Source organism: Schistocerca americana, chromosome 7 (genome assembly GCF_021461395.2).
Source record: "Schistocerca americana isolate TAMUIC-IGC-003095 chromosome 7, iqSchAmer2.1, whole genome shotgun sequence".
Taxonomy (NCBI): Eukaryota; Metazoa; Arthropoda; class Insecta; order Orthoptera; family Acrididae; genus Schistocerca; species Schistocerca americana.
Genome location: NC_060125.1, coordinates 194762325 through 194779778, shown reverse-complemented (window position 1 = coordinate 194779778; position 17454 = coordinate 194762325). Strand labels below are relative to the sequence as shown.

Genomic DNA, 17454 nt, shown 5'->3' with positions numbered 1-17454 from the left:
GCAAGGGGGGCTTCCCATGGGGTCCCCCATCAGTGGAACCTTAGCCAACATTTTCTTGGACCATATAGAGCACACAATATTCAATAACATTGTAAAATAGGGAGGGTACAAAATAATATACCGCTACCAATATGTGGATGACATAATCTATCTTGTAGTTGAAACACATAACAGGACAGAAGAGCTACACAGCAACATCAACACAGTACACCCACAAATACACTTCACAATGGAAATAGAAAACAACAAGAAACTAAATTTCTTGTATCTTACAATCACAAGAAACAACCTGAAACATGAATTCTCCATCTACAGAAAACCCACATCCACAAGCACTGTTATCCACAGCTCATACAATCACCCGAAAGTGCATAAATATGCCAGTTTCACACACATGCTCCACAGGATAAACAGAACACCTCTTAAACCAGACAGCTACACACAGGAACTAAACATAATCAAACAAATTGCTGTTGAAAACGACTGCGAAACAGACATCATAAACAAGCTCAACAACAAGGTAAAACGGAAACACGCAGTACACACAGACAACAGAGTAGACTACACCACTTCATAAAAAAGAGGGAGATGGTACACACTAACATACAATAACATAATATCACATAGAATAGGAAACATCTTGAAAAAACAAGGGATCCCAATAATATTCAGAACAAACAATACAGTTCAGAAAAGACTAAGGCCAGTCAGAAAAACCTGAGACAAATTCAGCAACGCGGAAATATATCTACTCACTTGCAACTCCTGTCAGACCCAAGACGTAGTACAAACAAGCAGAAATTTCCGAACGAGGTACACAGAGCACATGAGAGCTTTAAAAAGTGACAGCACAGATTCAGCTTTTGCAGAACACCTAATGAACAAAAACCACAACCCCACTAATATAGAAAACGATCTACACATTCTGAGAGACAGCAACAGTCTATACCGACAACTAACAATAGAAGAAAGTTACTACATACAAAAGGCTATAGTCGAAGGGGAAAATGTAATAAATGACAACACAACGCTTTGCAACAACACGCTCTTTACCGCTCTGAGAGAACTGACCAAGAACACAGAACAGAAAGCACACACTCGCAAAAGAATCACTTCCCCATCACGCACAGAGACATAAATAATGAACAGAAGTCGTCGTAATTCGCGCTACTGTTTTCATAGCCTTTCTCGCCACATGCGATACACCTCTCACGACACACGCGAACAGCAGGATAACGTAATGTTCTGGATCAGAAACAAAGTGCGAATAGCTAAGTAACAGCTCAGTACACACCAAATAACTGGTTTCCACAACACTACCACAACCTCAGGTATATATTGGTGACATACGAAGTACACCTTTTAGCATTTTGTTTACTAACATCCGCTCACATGGTTGCAGATTACATGATGTTCGGTAAGTAAAAACGGCAACAGAAAAAAGAGCATAGAAAATATGCTGCAAACAGCGCCAATAATTGCTTAAAACATGCTGTAACATACAATAAATAACTTAATATGAAAGTTTCCGTGGAAAACCAAATTTCAAAAGACGAATACTAAAAATGTAATAATGTTTTACTGTGTTTGTATAACCATGTTATTTTCTGCATGTTTTAGATTAAAAATCCCCACTGATGATGGTGATATTTGTCACCGCAACTAGTTTGGGATGATAAAGAAACAAATGAATAACAAGGTGTTTTGCATAAAGGCGGACTCAATTTCTGATATCACCCGAAAATCTTCCTGAACGTGGAGTGTCACTAGTGTCAAAACGATCCTCCTCAAAACGATAGAACCATTTTCTTGCCGTTTTCCGGTTGGTTGGTTGGTTTGTGGGTTTAAGGGACCAGACAGCAACGGTCGTCGGTCCCGCCGTGTTCTGCACATTGGCACTTTCCCTATAAAGGCCGTAAATGTTTGTGGCTGACTCCGCTGCTGTCACCCTTGTATTGAACTCAGACGGAAGAATATGTCGGAAATGTTCCGATTTCTCCACTTGGGACTCCATTTCATAGCGTCAACAGCTCCACTCACTATCTCCGAATGACGAAATGACAATATATAAACTCAAATAGCTACAGTGAACTACAAATATAAAATAACACTCGATAAATAAACCTATAGCAACCGGAATACCAACAAACAAACCAAAAACTCTACGAACTTATGCACCAACCTCTAACAATATTAACACTTCACTTGAGACATAAGTGTTGGCTGTGGCGATCTTCTCTGGCTAAAGTAAGGCAGAAAACTTACTCACGGATCTTGATCCATAAAGGCCCTGAAAACTGTTTTCTTGGCGCCGAATTTTTGTGGTTCAGAGCCAACCAGTAAATCTCACGAATAATTAGTCGTCATCTTCCACATCCGAGGCATTATCACATTAACCTTGTTACGTTCCTATCATCATTCAGCTAAGAAAATTTGAACAGTTTGCATGTTAACCATCGGCTGACTGTGCCTCAAACACTGCTTCCGATTCTTCCGCCAAATCCACCTTTTCTATTCCCATCATGCGGCCTACGTTAGCATCCCGCCTTCCATTCAGATTTTACATAATTACAAACCTTCGTGACTAGTAAGTGAACTAGTTCTACAAATTCTATTTAAAACAGTAGCAGTTGATCAGAACACAGATTTGGAAAATATATAAACAGATATATTACAATGATACAGACTTACAGGAAATATGAATAAACATTTACATAGATACTCAATCAAAGAACTTGATGACACAGGTATCACATTAAGCATATGGCACAAATAGTTACATGAAAGAGATATAGTCGATCGTGAATGTAAGTGTCACAGTCACGAATCGACTATGTAATAAAACGTTTCTCTCCTTACCTCTCGTATGTCTAAGACTTGTTTGCTTATTCCAATAACTGAGGAAGTAAGTTGAGCGCTCACCACTTTCTTTTAGACATAGATATAGCTCATTCATATGCGTTCGTTGTCTTTTCAATACCTAAAACCGCAGTGCAGCCATCGCCTCCATGCACATTGAAGAGCTTTGGCGACGATGCCTGGCGAGCGTTGTCGGTTCGACTGCAATCGCAGTCTTACATTTTCATATGGGCTATACACTGAGGCGACGAAAGTAGTGGGATACCCCCCAGTATCGTGCGGACCTCCTTTTGCGAGGGGTAGTGCAGCAACTCGACGTGGATGGACTCAACAAGTGTTTGGAAGCCCCTGCAGAAATACTGAGCCATGCTACCTCTACACGCGTCCATAATTGCAGAAGAGTTGCCGTTGCGAGATTTTGTGTACGAAGGGACCTATCAATTACGTCCAACATATTCTCGTTGAGATTCTTGTCGGGCATTTTGGGTGGCCAAATCATTCACTCGAATTGTCCAGAATGTTTTTCAAACCAATCGCGAACAATTGTAGCCCCGTGACATGGCGCACTGAGATCCAAAAAAATTTCATCTTTCTTTGGGAATAAGAAGTCCACGAATAGTTGCAAATGATCTCCGAGTAGACGGACATAACCATTTCCGGTCAATGATCGGTTTAGTTGGACCAAAGGACCCGGTCCATTCCATGTAAACACAACCCACACCATTATGCAGCCATCAGCAGCTTGCGCGGTGCCTTCTTGGCAACTTGGGTAAATAGCTTCGTCGGGTCTGCGGCAAACTCTAAGCCTACCATCAGCTGTTAGCAAAGGCACTCGTGTCGGTCGTCTGCTGCTATAACCCATTAACGACAAATTTCGCTGCACTGTCCTAACGGAAACGTTCCTTGTACGTCACACTTTGATTTCTGCTGTTATTTCACGCAGAGTTGCTTGTCTGTTAGCACTGACAACTCTGCGTAAATGCCGCTGCTCTCGGTCGTTAAGTGAAGTCCGTTGGTCACTGCGTCGTCCATGGTGAGAGGTAATGCCTCAAATTTGTTAATCTTGTCACACTCTTGACACTGTGGGCCATTCTGCGTACAAATGATGGGTCCGCCAATGCACTGTCCTTCTGTACCTTGTGTACACAGCATTACCGAAATCGGTATGTGTACATATCGCTGTCTCATGACTTTGTCACCACAGCGTCCAGCCACGTTACGATCCTAGCAGTGAATCTCCGGATTCGTTCGATAACCGTGGTTATATCTATTCCATAAAGAGTTCCAAACGTCTGTAGAGTAGCCTATAATAATCGTCCACATTACCGTATATTGCACGCGATTTCCGCTGGCGATGAACTGCTCTTTTCCAGAACGCTTCCAGCACGAGTATATCTGCCGTTCCCCTTTCCTAACACTGATTTTACATGTTACACCCATTTCGTATCGCTTCTTAGTATTAGCTCTAAATAATTATGTGGTGTGAAGAGCTCAAAATGTTCACCACTGGTTTTGCAGTCGGACACTGTTGGACCTTCCTTGTTGGCTGATCACGTCCAATGATGACGTAAGACTTCACTTTGTAAGCCTAACGCCTGTTCACAAATGAATATGAAATGCAGTACATCTAACATAGTCAGGATCAGCCCGACGTCTCGAAGTTTTCGCCGACACTGACTTACCTTACTGGCTATGATGTGCACTCAAAGAACTAAAAATATTTCTGCAGATGAACACTCGTTTTGAATAATAATTCTGCTGAAATCAGAATGCACTTAACAGCTTGTTCTCAGATTAAATATTCCTTCACGTAAAAATATGAGAACGAGTTTGATAAATGTCTGTGCTATACAAATCGAAGGCAGTTTATAATAATTGCGTGTTGTTCTTTAATTCAATGAGCAGTGGCAACAAAATTAGTTTTGTTCTATGATGGACCAAGTGGATCACAATTTCACGAAACATGTAAATCTAAACAAAAGGAAACCACATAAAATGTAGTATTCCCATGACAGTATTAAAACACTAGGAAGGAAATGAATTCTATACACTAGCCTCACGGACGAACAATTAAAATGCCAATTAATTCGAAATAAATTCGCTCAAAGCAAATAACTTGGCACTAGATGTATCAGGTATAGATGTGCTACCTTCATTGAAGTGATGAAAGTCCTAGGATACATCCCACTTTCGTGCTGGACCTCCTTTTGACTGGTGTAGTGTAACAGCTCGACCTGACATGGACTCAACAAGTCGTTGGAAGCCCCCTGCAGAGACATTGGGTAATGCTACCTCTACAGCCGTCCATAGCTGTGAAAGTTTTGCTTGTGCAGAATTCTGTGCACGAAATGACCTCTCGATTATGTCCCATAAATATTCGGTGAGTTGCTAAGTCATTCATTCGAATATTCCAGAATGATCTTGAAACCAGTCGCAAACATTTGTGGTCCATTGACATAATTCATTGTCAGTCATAAATATTCCATCGTTTTTTGGGACCGTGAAATTCATGAATGGGTGCAAGTCCTCATCAAATAGCCGAACATGACCATTTCCAATTACTTATCAGTTCAGTTGGACCAGAGAATCCAGCCCACACCATTAAGGAGCCACCACTGGCTTTCATAGTGCCTTGTTGACGACTTAGCTCCATGGCTTCCTGGGGTCTGCGCCACACTCGAATCGTACCATCGGCGCTTAGCACATCAAACCGGGACTCCTATGACCAGGCCACGATTTTCCAGTCGTCTAAGGTCCAACTGCTGGCGCTGCAGGCGATGTCATTAGTAAAGGCATTCGCGTCGATCGTTTGCTGCCATAGCCCATTAACGCCAAAATTGCCTGCACTGTCCTACCGGATACGTTAGTCGTATTTCCCACATTTATTTCTCATTAGATCACTTTATTGCTGATGAATGTACATCCATGTTCAAAATGTTCAAATGTGTGTGAGTTCTTAAGGGACCAAACTACAGAGGTCATCCGTCTCTAGGTTTACACACTACTTAACCTAACTTATGCTAAGAACAACACACACAGCCATGCCCGAGGGAGGACTCGAACCTCCGGCGGGGAGGGACCGCGCAGTCAATGACATGGCGCCTCCGACCGCGCGGCCACACCGCGGCTGTACATCCATGTATTTATAAAAATTTATAGGTTCTGCGGTTTTTCAAGTACGCGTTTGTTTAGCGTTAAATATACAGGGTGATTCAAAAATGCATGTAAATATTTCAAGGGTGTATTTGTGAGGTAAATATAAGACAAAAATGTTCTATACAATTTTTTCCATACTTGGCTTATTACAGAGTTATGAACAAAACAGGATAATACATTCAATACAACGTAAGGTATTTAATTCCCAGAGTTCACAGTTTAATTACAGTGCATTTGGACTAACAACGCAAACTGATAAATAAACGTGACGTAACAAACTGAAACAATTCCTCGCGAACACTGTATTAATTTAGGTCCTGTTGATTGAACTACAGCAATGCACAATAACTAAGGAAAATTGAAGCATTTTACAGACTGTACTGTACTGTACTGTATTTGCACAAATCTTAATGCAATGCATGTTCAAAATGCTGTCCCTGAACTTGCAGACAGACCCGTGCTCGTCGCATCAATGATCTCTGCACATTACACAGTCCGTTCAACTCTCCACGAATAATTTCACAACCACCTTCAATTCTTTGTTGTAGCACTTCTCTGTTCGGTACTGCAGAAGAATACACCAATGTCTTTAGTCGGCCCCATAAATAAAAGTCTAAAGGGTTCAGGTCAGGTGATCTGGCTGGCCAAGCAATTGGTCCTCCGCGACCTATCCATCGATGTGGATACGCAGAATTGAGGTACGCCCTTACGTTGCGGCTGTAATGGGCGGGAGCACCATCGTGCATAAACCACATGGTGGCTCGTGTTGCAAGAGGGACATCCTGTAACAATCCAGGCAATTCTCCCTCCAAAAATTCGCAGTACGCGTGCCCATTCAGCCTTGGAGGCAGAACATGAGGTCCGAGTAAGTAATTCCCCACAATACCACACCAAATGTTTATGGAGAATTGATGTTGATATCCACGCACAATTCTCGCGCCAGGATTCTCGACAGCCCACTGGTGCATATTATGCGAATTGATTACACCCGCACGAGTAAACATGGCCTCATCTGTGAATAATATCCGCCGAATGAACATTGGATCATTCAAATGACGCTCTTGTAACCACTGGCAGAATTGCTGACGGCGAGGATAGTCTTCAGGTGTCAGTTCGTGCACTTTTTGCAGGTGAAATGGATGCAACTGTTGTCTCCGAAGCAGCCGCCATACAGTAGATTGTGGAAGTCGTACAGCTGCACTAATTTGTCTCGTACTGATAGATGGATCTTGGTCTACCAGGTCCAAAACATGTTCCTCGACGTTCACTGCATGCTCAAGTGGTCGACCTGAATGTGGCCCAGGACGAATGCCATACTCCCGCATACGTCTGTCCACAGATACAAACGTCTGATGACTTGGTAACCGTCTTCCTGGAAACAGCTCACTGTACCTTCGTCTTGCTGCAAGTGCATTTCCATCTGCTGCACCATACACAAGGTGCATATCAGCATACTCACTGTTTGAGTACATCATGTGCACGAAACCTTTAGCCTTCCGACGATGAATGAACGACAGGACGTACTTTTCCGTTACCAACAACATCAGCGCCATCTTCCGTACAGTAGGAGTAAACATCACGTGCAAACAAAAACAAACACTATTCATGCAGTTTCGAATCAACTGTTGGGAGATACGTATGTGAATTACGTACCAGAATATGGCATCCTGCTGCTTGCACTGCCGTCGTTTTGATACGGACATGACTTTCGTATTTAACGATAACTCTGGAATTAAACGTTTATGGAAAAACATTTATAGAACATTTTTGTCTTATATTTACCTCACAAATACACCCTTAAAATATTTACATGCATTTTTGAATCACCCTGTATATAGAAGAATGTCTCCTTGTTTGTTCATAATTTATGCAAACCTACAGTTTTATTCCGATTTTCATGAAATTTTGCATACATTACCTCGAAGGCAAGAGGAAGATCACTGTCTACATAAGTTTTCAAAATCTCACTTAAATCATGTATGTATGTAATATATAAAGGGGAAAGGTTGCTACCAGCAATTTCTAAAAGTTCTTGGCCGATTTAAATCAAATTTCTCCACGCTCCCTAATTAGTGATTCGGCGGACATAGGTTATTTTTTTTAGTGTACGCAGTACATAAATACATAAAGGATAAAAGGACAACAGAAGCGCTTGATAGAACACGCGGGCGTGGGCGGCTGGATAGTTGGTTTGTTTACACTCCAGACGGACAACCGAAGAATATTGTGAAACCCAAGCTTTACGATAAGAGTGTTATTTTACGGTTTTATTCGAGCTTGGTACAATTATATCTTTGCTGACTGTCAATATACTTTCATTATGTTTTCGTGAAAGCTTTGAATGTAGAAACAGCTAAATTTCTTTTGAAGTAATCAGGGGGTTTTCTCGCCTGCTGACTGTAAAGGTGTGTTTAAGTTATACAAAATATTGATAAACATGTGAAATATTTGCTCATTTGGCATATGCACGTATTTTTTGAGTCAAAACATTTTTTGCAGGGAACTGATAAAAATCTTTATTTTACTATAACATTTGAGGTACGTTATGCAATGCAGTTAGATTACTTTAATTTATAATTTAAAAAGGAATAAAAGCCTAATCTGTGATGTAATTGTTATTACTAACCGTTTTGTTTGAAATTGGTGTATATTTGCAAAGTTCAGAACCAGTAACCTTGACCCTGATTTTTACGAGTGCCGCAGCTGAAGACGTATTCATTCATCGCGTTCCATTGTCACCGATCATTCAAATATGCCATTCGGTTTAAAGCGATTACAGTTTCCCATGCGGTTTGAATTCGCTATGATTATCAACAAGGCGTAGGCCACTTACGTTGTGTGGCAGATATTAAACATCCCGGTCAATGCTGGGCACTGCAGCTACTTGCATTATATTTGTGGGCACATAGGTACCGATAATTCACGTAAGTGAATGCTGAGAAGACCGTAAAATAGTTCGTATTTCCTCCAGTGACGACGCCACACGATGTCCCTGGACTGGTGCACCACGGGCGCCCTGGTGGTTCTGGCGGCGTGGCTACTGTGGAAGTACCTGTCGTGGAACTACAGCTACTGGCAGACACTGGGAGTCCCCTGCCCGGTGCCATCCGTGCCGTTTGGGAACATGAAAGACGCCATACTAGGCAAGAAACATGTTTCAGAGGCCGTCAGAGACATCTATTGGTAAGTGCTGACTACTACTAAGCCTTTGTTATGCAGAGCTGTAAAATGAAGATTAACGACTGACTGTTGCTGTATCAAATAAACAAAACGCTTTGTTAGTTACTTGCTCCACAGATCAAATTCACGATAGGCGTTATGACGTGGGACGTGTCGACAGAACAATCATAGAACACTTACATACGACGTGTGTGAGAAAAGTAACAAGACAACAGTGCGATCTATTTGGCAACGCTGTGTTGTTCCACTTGTGTAGATCGGTGTTTTCAATCATTCCAGATGCTCAGGCCGAATTTCAGTTCCATGCAGCCATCACGTAATTTCGGAGAGAATCATCAGTAAAGATGTGTCTTTGTTGTGCGTGATGAAAATGGAACAGCGTAATATACAACTTAAATTAGAAAGAACGAACAGAAAATGTTTTGGAGAAAGCGATCCAAAGACTGCGTTTCATTGGTCACTCACCAACCAAGAGACTGCCTACACAACTTCTGGTGCGTTACGACTCACAGGACTGAACCAACGCAGCATCTCCAAATGCTCTGCCGAGCCGCCGGCTGCCAGCCGTTTCAACGGACGCAGGAAGGCGCGCCGATTTTCAGAACCTCTTCGCCGGTCGGCAGCATACGGCCGAACTGTTTCCTTACTTTCGGAGCTGGACAAGGATTTAAATTATATAATGTGCATTGTGATCTGCCAATCCGTTTACCACGAAAGAAGTATTTGTCTCTTTTTTAACTTCTGCTTGTTGATTGAATGCATCATCTATGAGTACTAAGAACTTGAGCAACTTTGGTAAGGAAGTTTATGACGTACTTATATTTCGTTCCCCCAACACTAGGTAGCAAATCGAGCAGCAAATTGCCTCCAGCGAACTAGATCTGCTGCCAGGTTTTCAGCTTTCAACCCGTTCATGCCCATGCATTGAGGATCCTTTGCAAAAGTTAGTTTCCTGCTGTTACGAGGTCTTCCTTTACTTCTGTATCCATCTATTGGTTTCCGTAACAGTGTTGATCTTGGGATTCTCCACCTTTCATGCGTAGAACATGTCCCATTTACCCCGCAAGCGTCAGTCTTCTTTAAGAAACGATTTTATGCACGCTGCGTAGATCACTTTTTCTCAGCACTTCTTCATTTGAAAAGTTGTCGCGATAGCTTATTTTCGGAATTCGCCTCAATCATCTTTGGTGAAAAACATTGAGTTTCTGTGATGATTTTGCTGATATTGTCTAGCTCTCAAATGCGTATGTTGCCATCGGTAGGATGATATAGGAGTACAGCCGAAGCCTCGTACACACTGACCCCCATACACTGAGGTGACAAAATGCATGGGATAGTGATATACACATAGTGATATTATCGCGTACACAAGATATAAAAGGGCCGTGCATTGAAGTAGCTGTCATCTGTACTCACTTGATTTATGTGAAACTGTTTCTGACGTGATTATGGCCGCACGACGGGAATTAACACACTTCGAACGCGGAGTGATACATGGAAGTACACTCATGCTCATAAATAAAGGATAATTGCAGAATGTGGTCCCACAGAACGTGACACAACACAAAACTGGCTCTAGTAGCGTAGGCACATAGGGAATACACACGACACAGATCTGTAAGTCCACGGTATTGGTGATAAGTTGCGAAAACCGTCCCGAAACACGTGTGCTACAAAACGCCACTGTTTCCTGCGCCATGTACATCAATATGGGATATGATCACCGTGCACACGTACACAGGCCGCACAACGGCTTGTCATACTCTGGATCAGGTGGTCGAGCAGCTGCTGGGGTATAGCCTCCCATTCTTACATCAGTGCCTGTCGGAGTTCCTGTAGGGGTGTGAAGACGTGTAGGGACACGTGGACCGAGAGCATCCTAGACGTGCTCGATGGGGTTTAGGTCTGAAGAACAGGCAGGCCACTCCATTCGCTTGATATCTTCTGTTTCAAGGTACTCCTCCACGATGGCAGCTCGGTGGAGCCGTGCATTATCATCCATCAGGACGAAAGTGGGACCCACTGCACCCCTGAAAAGGCGGACATACTGGTGCAAAATGACGTCCCGATACACCTGACCTGATACAGTTCCTCTGTCAAAGACATGCAGGGGTGTACGTGCACCAATCATACTCCCACCTCACACCATCAAACCACGACCCTTCCACACAGGTCCCTTTCAAGAACGTTAAGGAGTTGGTATCTGGTTCACGCCAGATGAAAACCCGGCGAGAATCAATGTCTAGATTACACCTGGACTCGTCCGTGAAAATAACCTGGGACCACTGTTCCAATGACCATGTACTCTGTTCTTGACACCAGGCTTTACGGGCTCTCCTGTGATGAGGGCTCAGTGGAATGCACCTTGCAGGTCTCCGGGCGAATTAACCATGTCTGTTCAGTCGTCTGTAGACTCTGCGTCTGGAAACAACTGTTCCAATGGCTGCGGTAAGGTCCCAAGTAAGGCTACCTGCAGTATTCCGTTGCCCTCTGTGGGCACTGATGGTGAGATATCGGTCTTCTTGTGGTATTGTACACTGTGGACGTGCCGTACTCTAGCGCCTGGACACGTTTCCTGTCTGCTGGAATCGTTGCCATAGTCTTGAGATCACACTCTGTGGCACACGGAGGACCCGTGCTATGACCTGCTGTGTTTGACCAGCCTCCTGTCGCCCTAGTATACTACCACTCATAACGTCATCAATGTGTTGTGTTCTTTGAGCCATTTTCAACACGCAGTCACCATTAGCACGTCTGGAAACGTCTGCACACTTACTCGCTGCACCATTCTCTTACATGCACCAAGACACCTCTGCGTATGTGGACTGCTGCCAGCGCCACCGTGCGACGACCGCAGCTCAGATGCAGCGCATGGTCATACTCCGACGTGATTTAATCCCGGAAACCGTCCACCAGAGAGTTTTTTCGCCAGGTATCAGCATTATCCTTAATTCATGAGAATGAGTGTAGATGGATGTGAATTCCATTTCGGGAATCGTTAGGGAATTCAATATTCAGAGATCCAGTATCGAAAGTGCACCTACAGTGCCAAATTTCAGGCATTACCTCTCACCACGGTCAATGCAGTAGCCGACAGCCTTCACTTAACGATCGAGAGCACTGGCGACTGCGTATGGTTGCCAGTGCTAACAGACAAGCAACATTATGTGAAATAAACGTAGAAATGAATGTGGGACGTATGACTAGCGCATGCGTTAGGACAGTGTGGCGAAATTTGGCTTTCATGGGCTAAGAGAGCAGAAGACCGACGCGAATGCCTTTGCTAGCAGCACGACGTCTCCTGCAGCGCCTTTCCTGGTGTCGTACCGTGTTAGTTGGGCCCTAGATGACTGGAAAACCGTGGTCTGGTCGGATGAGAACCGATTTCTGTAGGTGAAAGCTGATGGTAGGGTTCGAGTGTGGCTCCGACCCCCGAAGCCATGGACCTAAGCTATCAATAAGGCGCTGTGCAAGCTGGTTGTTGCTCCGTAACTGTACAATAATGGCGTGTGACGAGCGCCTCCAGTCGGGTAGACCGCTCGCCTGGTGCCTCCGATTTGAAGCCACTTCGGCGACTTGCGCGTCGATGGGGATGGAATGATGATGATTACGACAACACAACCCCAGTCCCCGAGCGGAGAAAAATTTCCGACCCAGCCGGGAATTGAACCCGGGCCATTAGGATTGATAGTCTGTCGCGCTGACCACTCAGCTACCGGGGACGGACTCCATAACGGTGCAGGCTGCGTCTACATAGAATGGAGTGGATCCTCTGGGCCAGCTGAACCAATCGATGACTGGAAGTGATTATGTTAGGCTATAAGGAGGCCATTTGCAGCCATTCATGGACTTCATGTCACGTTACTGGGACACAAAATTTTTCGCGATTGGTTTGTAGTACATTCTGGACAGTTCGAGGGAATGATCTGGACACCCAGATAGTCCGACATGAATCCCATCGAAACGTAATCGAGAGGTCGGTTCGCGTACAACATTCTGCAATGGGAACACTTTCACAGTTATGGACGGCTATAGAAGCAGTTTAGCTCAGTATTTCTGCGAGGGACTTCCAACAACTTGTTGAGTTCCGAGCTGCCGAGCTACGCCTAGCAAAAGGTACGATACGATATTAGGAGATATGCCATTACTGTTGTCACCTGAGCCGGCCGGAGTGTCCGAACGGTTCTAGGCGCTACAGTCTGGAACCGCGCGACCGCTACGGTCGCAGGTTCGAGTCCTGCCTCGGGCATGGATGTGTGCCATGTCCTTAGGTTAGTTAGGTTTGAGTAGTTCTAAGTTCTAGGGGACTGATGACCTCAGAAGTTAAGTCCGAAAGTGCTCAGAGCCATTTTTTGTTGTCACCTGAGTATAAGCCCTACTGTGAAATGAATAATATAGAGACTGTCTTGTTTCCGCTCTGCAGCCAGATGGAAGGTGCGCCGTTCTGCGGCTTCTACCGCTTCCGGGAACCGATGCTGCTGGTGAGGGATGCCGACCTGGTGAGGACGATGCTCGTCAGGGACTTCCCCTCCTTCCACGACAACAACGTGCAGACCAACGAAGACATCGACCCCATATTCGCCAGGAACCCGTTCGTGCTTAAGGGCGAGAAGTGAGTACCTCTAGTTCAATAATGTAGTGAATTACATGCTGGGACATCCCTTCCTGTTGTGGAGGTCAAATTACCGTACTTTCAGGTAATTAGAGTCGAGAAGCAGACCAGATTTTTAGAGTCCAGGGTGAACACGAAATCCATGGAAACAATTTCTGAAGCTGTTGGGGGATATTTTCTGAGAATGGTTGGTTGATTTGTGGGAGGAGACCAAACAGCGAGGTAATCGGTCCCATCGGATTAGGGCAGGATGAGGAACTTTGTCGGCCGCGCCGTTTCAAAGGAACCAACCCGACATTTGCCTGAAGCGATTCAGAGAAATCGTATAAATCCTAATTGAAGATGGCCGGACACGGGTTTGAACCCTCGTCCTGCCGTATACGAGTCCAGTATGCTACCCACTGCGCCACCTCGCTCGGTTTCTGAGAATGTTGGCATAAGAGAGCCGTACTCTGCAATGACTCGTTACCGAGTAACTGCGTATAGTTTCATTTATTACCTCTATCCACCTTTGCATCTGTACTGCTTTGAAAATATCCGAACAACAGTGTGAATGTCGACGGTACGCGATGCGTGCTGTGTGTCTGCTAAGGAGCGAACTTGGTCTGTTCACTCACGTTATTTCCTGTTAATAAAAGTAATTTCCTCTTCACTCTTCACCCTAAAGCTTGCATTCGGTATTACTCGTTTCTGTCTCGGGTTTGTTTTTCTGAGAGCATCAGTTATACGTCAACAGCGTTACCCACCAGTGCGGATAGAGTAGCTAATGAAGTGTTGGCCGATATGCACTTCGTGTATGAGTTCACTGGATACAATGGAAGAGCGGCATAGCGGTACTGTGCTATGTTCGTGCAGAGACGTATTATTCTCTCTGCAACTTGTAACGCCCCTGCGCTCACTGAATAACCAAGACTGAATTTAGAAAGTATCTAACTGTAACTCCAGTTTACTCAAAAATGACGAGTTTGTTGCAATCTACACAATGCTTTAATTGTGAATAAAAACTTTAGTTGTACTTATCTTTATGGACCGATGCTCTCGATGATTGTCGACCGGAGTCATTCCGCAATCTGCAGAAAGTTCTGAATTTTCTTATTTTGCACTCATCATGCGGAACTAGTAATTTTTCAAATAAATGTTTCATTCACTTTTTTAATTATTTCATTGATCCTTACTTCTTTTGTCGTGTAACATTTAGAGCAGATCTTTCTACTATGTTTGCTCAGTCCCCACTTCACACACTTCTACTGTCCGCTATGCTAGCCCGTGAACAATAATTATATTACGATCACATCTCCCGCCGAAACATCGGACACTAAGTAAAACCAAAGATATATAGAGGGCTACAAGAAGTGGGTCATCGTTTCCAGAGGTCTGTATTACCCAAAGTATTACAAATGCATACACGGTCCAGTCACGTTAATTTGACCACCGCATATGTTCGACGTCAACCTGCAATAACTACTCGCAGGCGGCAGGTGGCTGCAATCCAGTGGATGCTATATAAAGCGTTTCGGGGGACGTGGAATACACGATAGTTGTAATTGCAATGCGATAACGGAGCAATTTATCTGAACTGCAATAGGGCATGATCACTGGCTTTCCGAAACGCCTATATTTGTAAACTTTTCGCTTTCCAACCGTGATTATAGTATTCTTTGCGTGGCAAAATGGCGCTATCCAACACCGGCGCCAAGACAACTGCAGTACAGCACTGGTCATAGATGACAGTTGAACGACGGCTACGGAGATATGTACGGGCGAGTAGCCGTACAACAGTTGAGTATCTGACCGCCCAGATGACCCAGTGGCCTACCAACAGTGTCTCAGCGAACGTTGCTGCGTATGTTCCTCCGAAGCAGGCTCATGGTTCATGCACCCATGCTGAATGATGTTCATCTGCGCCGAAGACTGGAATTTGCGCGCCAATACCGCAAATAAAGGCCCACTGAGTGGCGACGGACGGCCTCTTCAGATGCTCCACTGGACAGATGGCCGCAGGTGCGTACAGCTTGAATCGTCTGTATGCAAACACCCTGCAACAACGTTACGGTGTGGGGGATGTTTTCGTAGCATTCTGGAAGGAACAATCGATCAACGTAGGTAAGCGCCAATCTTTGGCGACCATGTCCACCCCCACATGCAGTTTGTTTTCCCTCAGCATAGTGGCATCTACCACCAGGACAGTGCGCCGTGTCTCAAAGCTCGCCCTGCACGTGCGTTGTTCGTAGAGCACCAGGATGAGTTTACCATACTCACCTGGCCACCAAACTCCCCGGATTTAAACCCAATCGAGAATCTACGGACCATCTCGATCTGGCTGAAGCATCATGCATCCTCACCCGAGAAACCTACAACAGGTGGCCACGCCACTGAAGTCGGTATGGATCTACATCCCAGTCGGTACTTCCATTCACCCTCTTCCTGCACATCTCGCAGCGCTCCGCGATACAAAAGGTAATTATTCATGCTTTTTACAGTTGGCGACATTAAGGTGACTGCACAGTATCCCCACTGCTTCCCCCGCTACAAGACAACGGAGGTTACTCACCAGGTAATTCTCGAATAATGAGTAATTAATAATATCATGCGAAGATTTGCCTTTTATTTATACTACATCATCAGCATTAGTAGTGCAGCAATATGGACACCGCTACCAATGATGGCATCACGTGGCAAGATAAGGCAGACGGCTCCACAAATGACAGATTTTCATCGGGAATATTTTCAAATAGTTCACTTGTCCTCTAAAGAAAACATACACTAACTATTAAAACAATCCGATATCATCAGTTTTAAATGGCGGGAGGAGAGTCCTTATTTTCCTTCCCCATTCAATCTCGCCAGCTCTGAGCCCCTCCTACACGCAGATGTTCAAGCAGGAGATCATGTCTTACCGTTTCAGCAACAGCAGTTATCTCCAGTTTTTCACGCTCCTTTGCGAAACGATTACTTGTGATGCAATTAGCCGAAATTCTTTCAGTTTATGACTGTTGCATATTGTATTTGCGGACAATGACCGAAAGTGAAAAATATGACAAACCCTGGAGGTGCCCATTGTACTAAATGAAGTCCCTATGGCCCTCTATGATCACAAGTACAGAATATGTATTAATAGGTCCATTTGTGACTATTTTGTAATCAACTTTTAAGTATAGGAAGAGTAAATAAACTGGTACACGAACCAAAGAAATTACCTTAAATAAGATAACATATTGTCACTATACAGAAGCTCTTCCGACGTACAAGGTCTTCTAAGCGGCAGTACCTGCCTTTCCCTCCAACAGCGCACCTCTGCGCATGCAGTAGTTTCACCCCTCCCTTTCTCCTCCCTTCTGTCACCATCTCATCCGTGGTGCTCGCGGGATTAGTTTCCGAACAACCAAGAGATCACCATGTGTTCGATATCCACAACATGCCCAATCAAAATGATACGAAACCCGACATTGAACTCATGTGAGTGTCGAAAACTTCAAAACTCCTGATCGCATTTCAGAGAGTGAAAATTTAAAGGATAAAAGAGAGAAATCGGAAGGACATGTACAACCTGTACAGTTTACAGCGCACAGCCCCAAAGGTTGAAGGACATGAGGGGTAGATGGTAATTGAGAAGAGATGGAGACAGAGTTGTTGCTTATCTTACTGTT

At 44.3% G+C, this 17454-nt stretch overlaps 1 protein-coding gene across 1 annotated transcript in view; it reads left to right on the top strand.

The window, feature by feature from the left end:
- LOC124622142 (cytochrome P450 6j1-like) overlaps positions 1-17454 on the top strand; it is a 106611-nt gene that overhangs the window by 10427 nt on the left and 78730 nt on the right. Inside the window, exons 2-3 of the mRNA XM_047147773.1 lie at positions 8987-9198; positions 13619-13807. Coding sequence (XP_047003729.1) covers positions 9002-9198; positions 13619-13807 — 386 coding nt within the window. The 5' untranslated portion in view covers positions 8987-9001. The remainder of the gene's footprint in view (positions 1-8986; positions 9199-13618; positions 13808-17454) is intronic.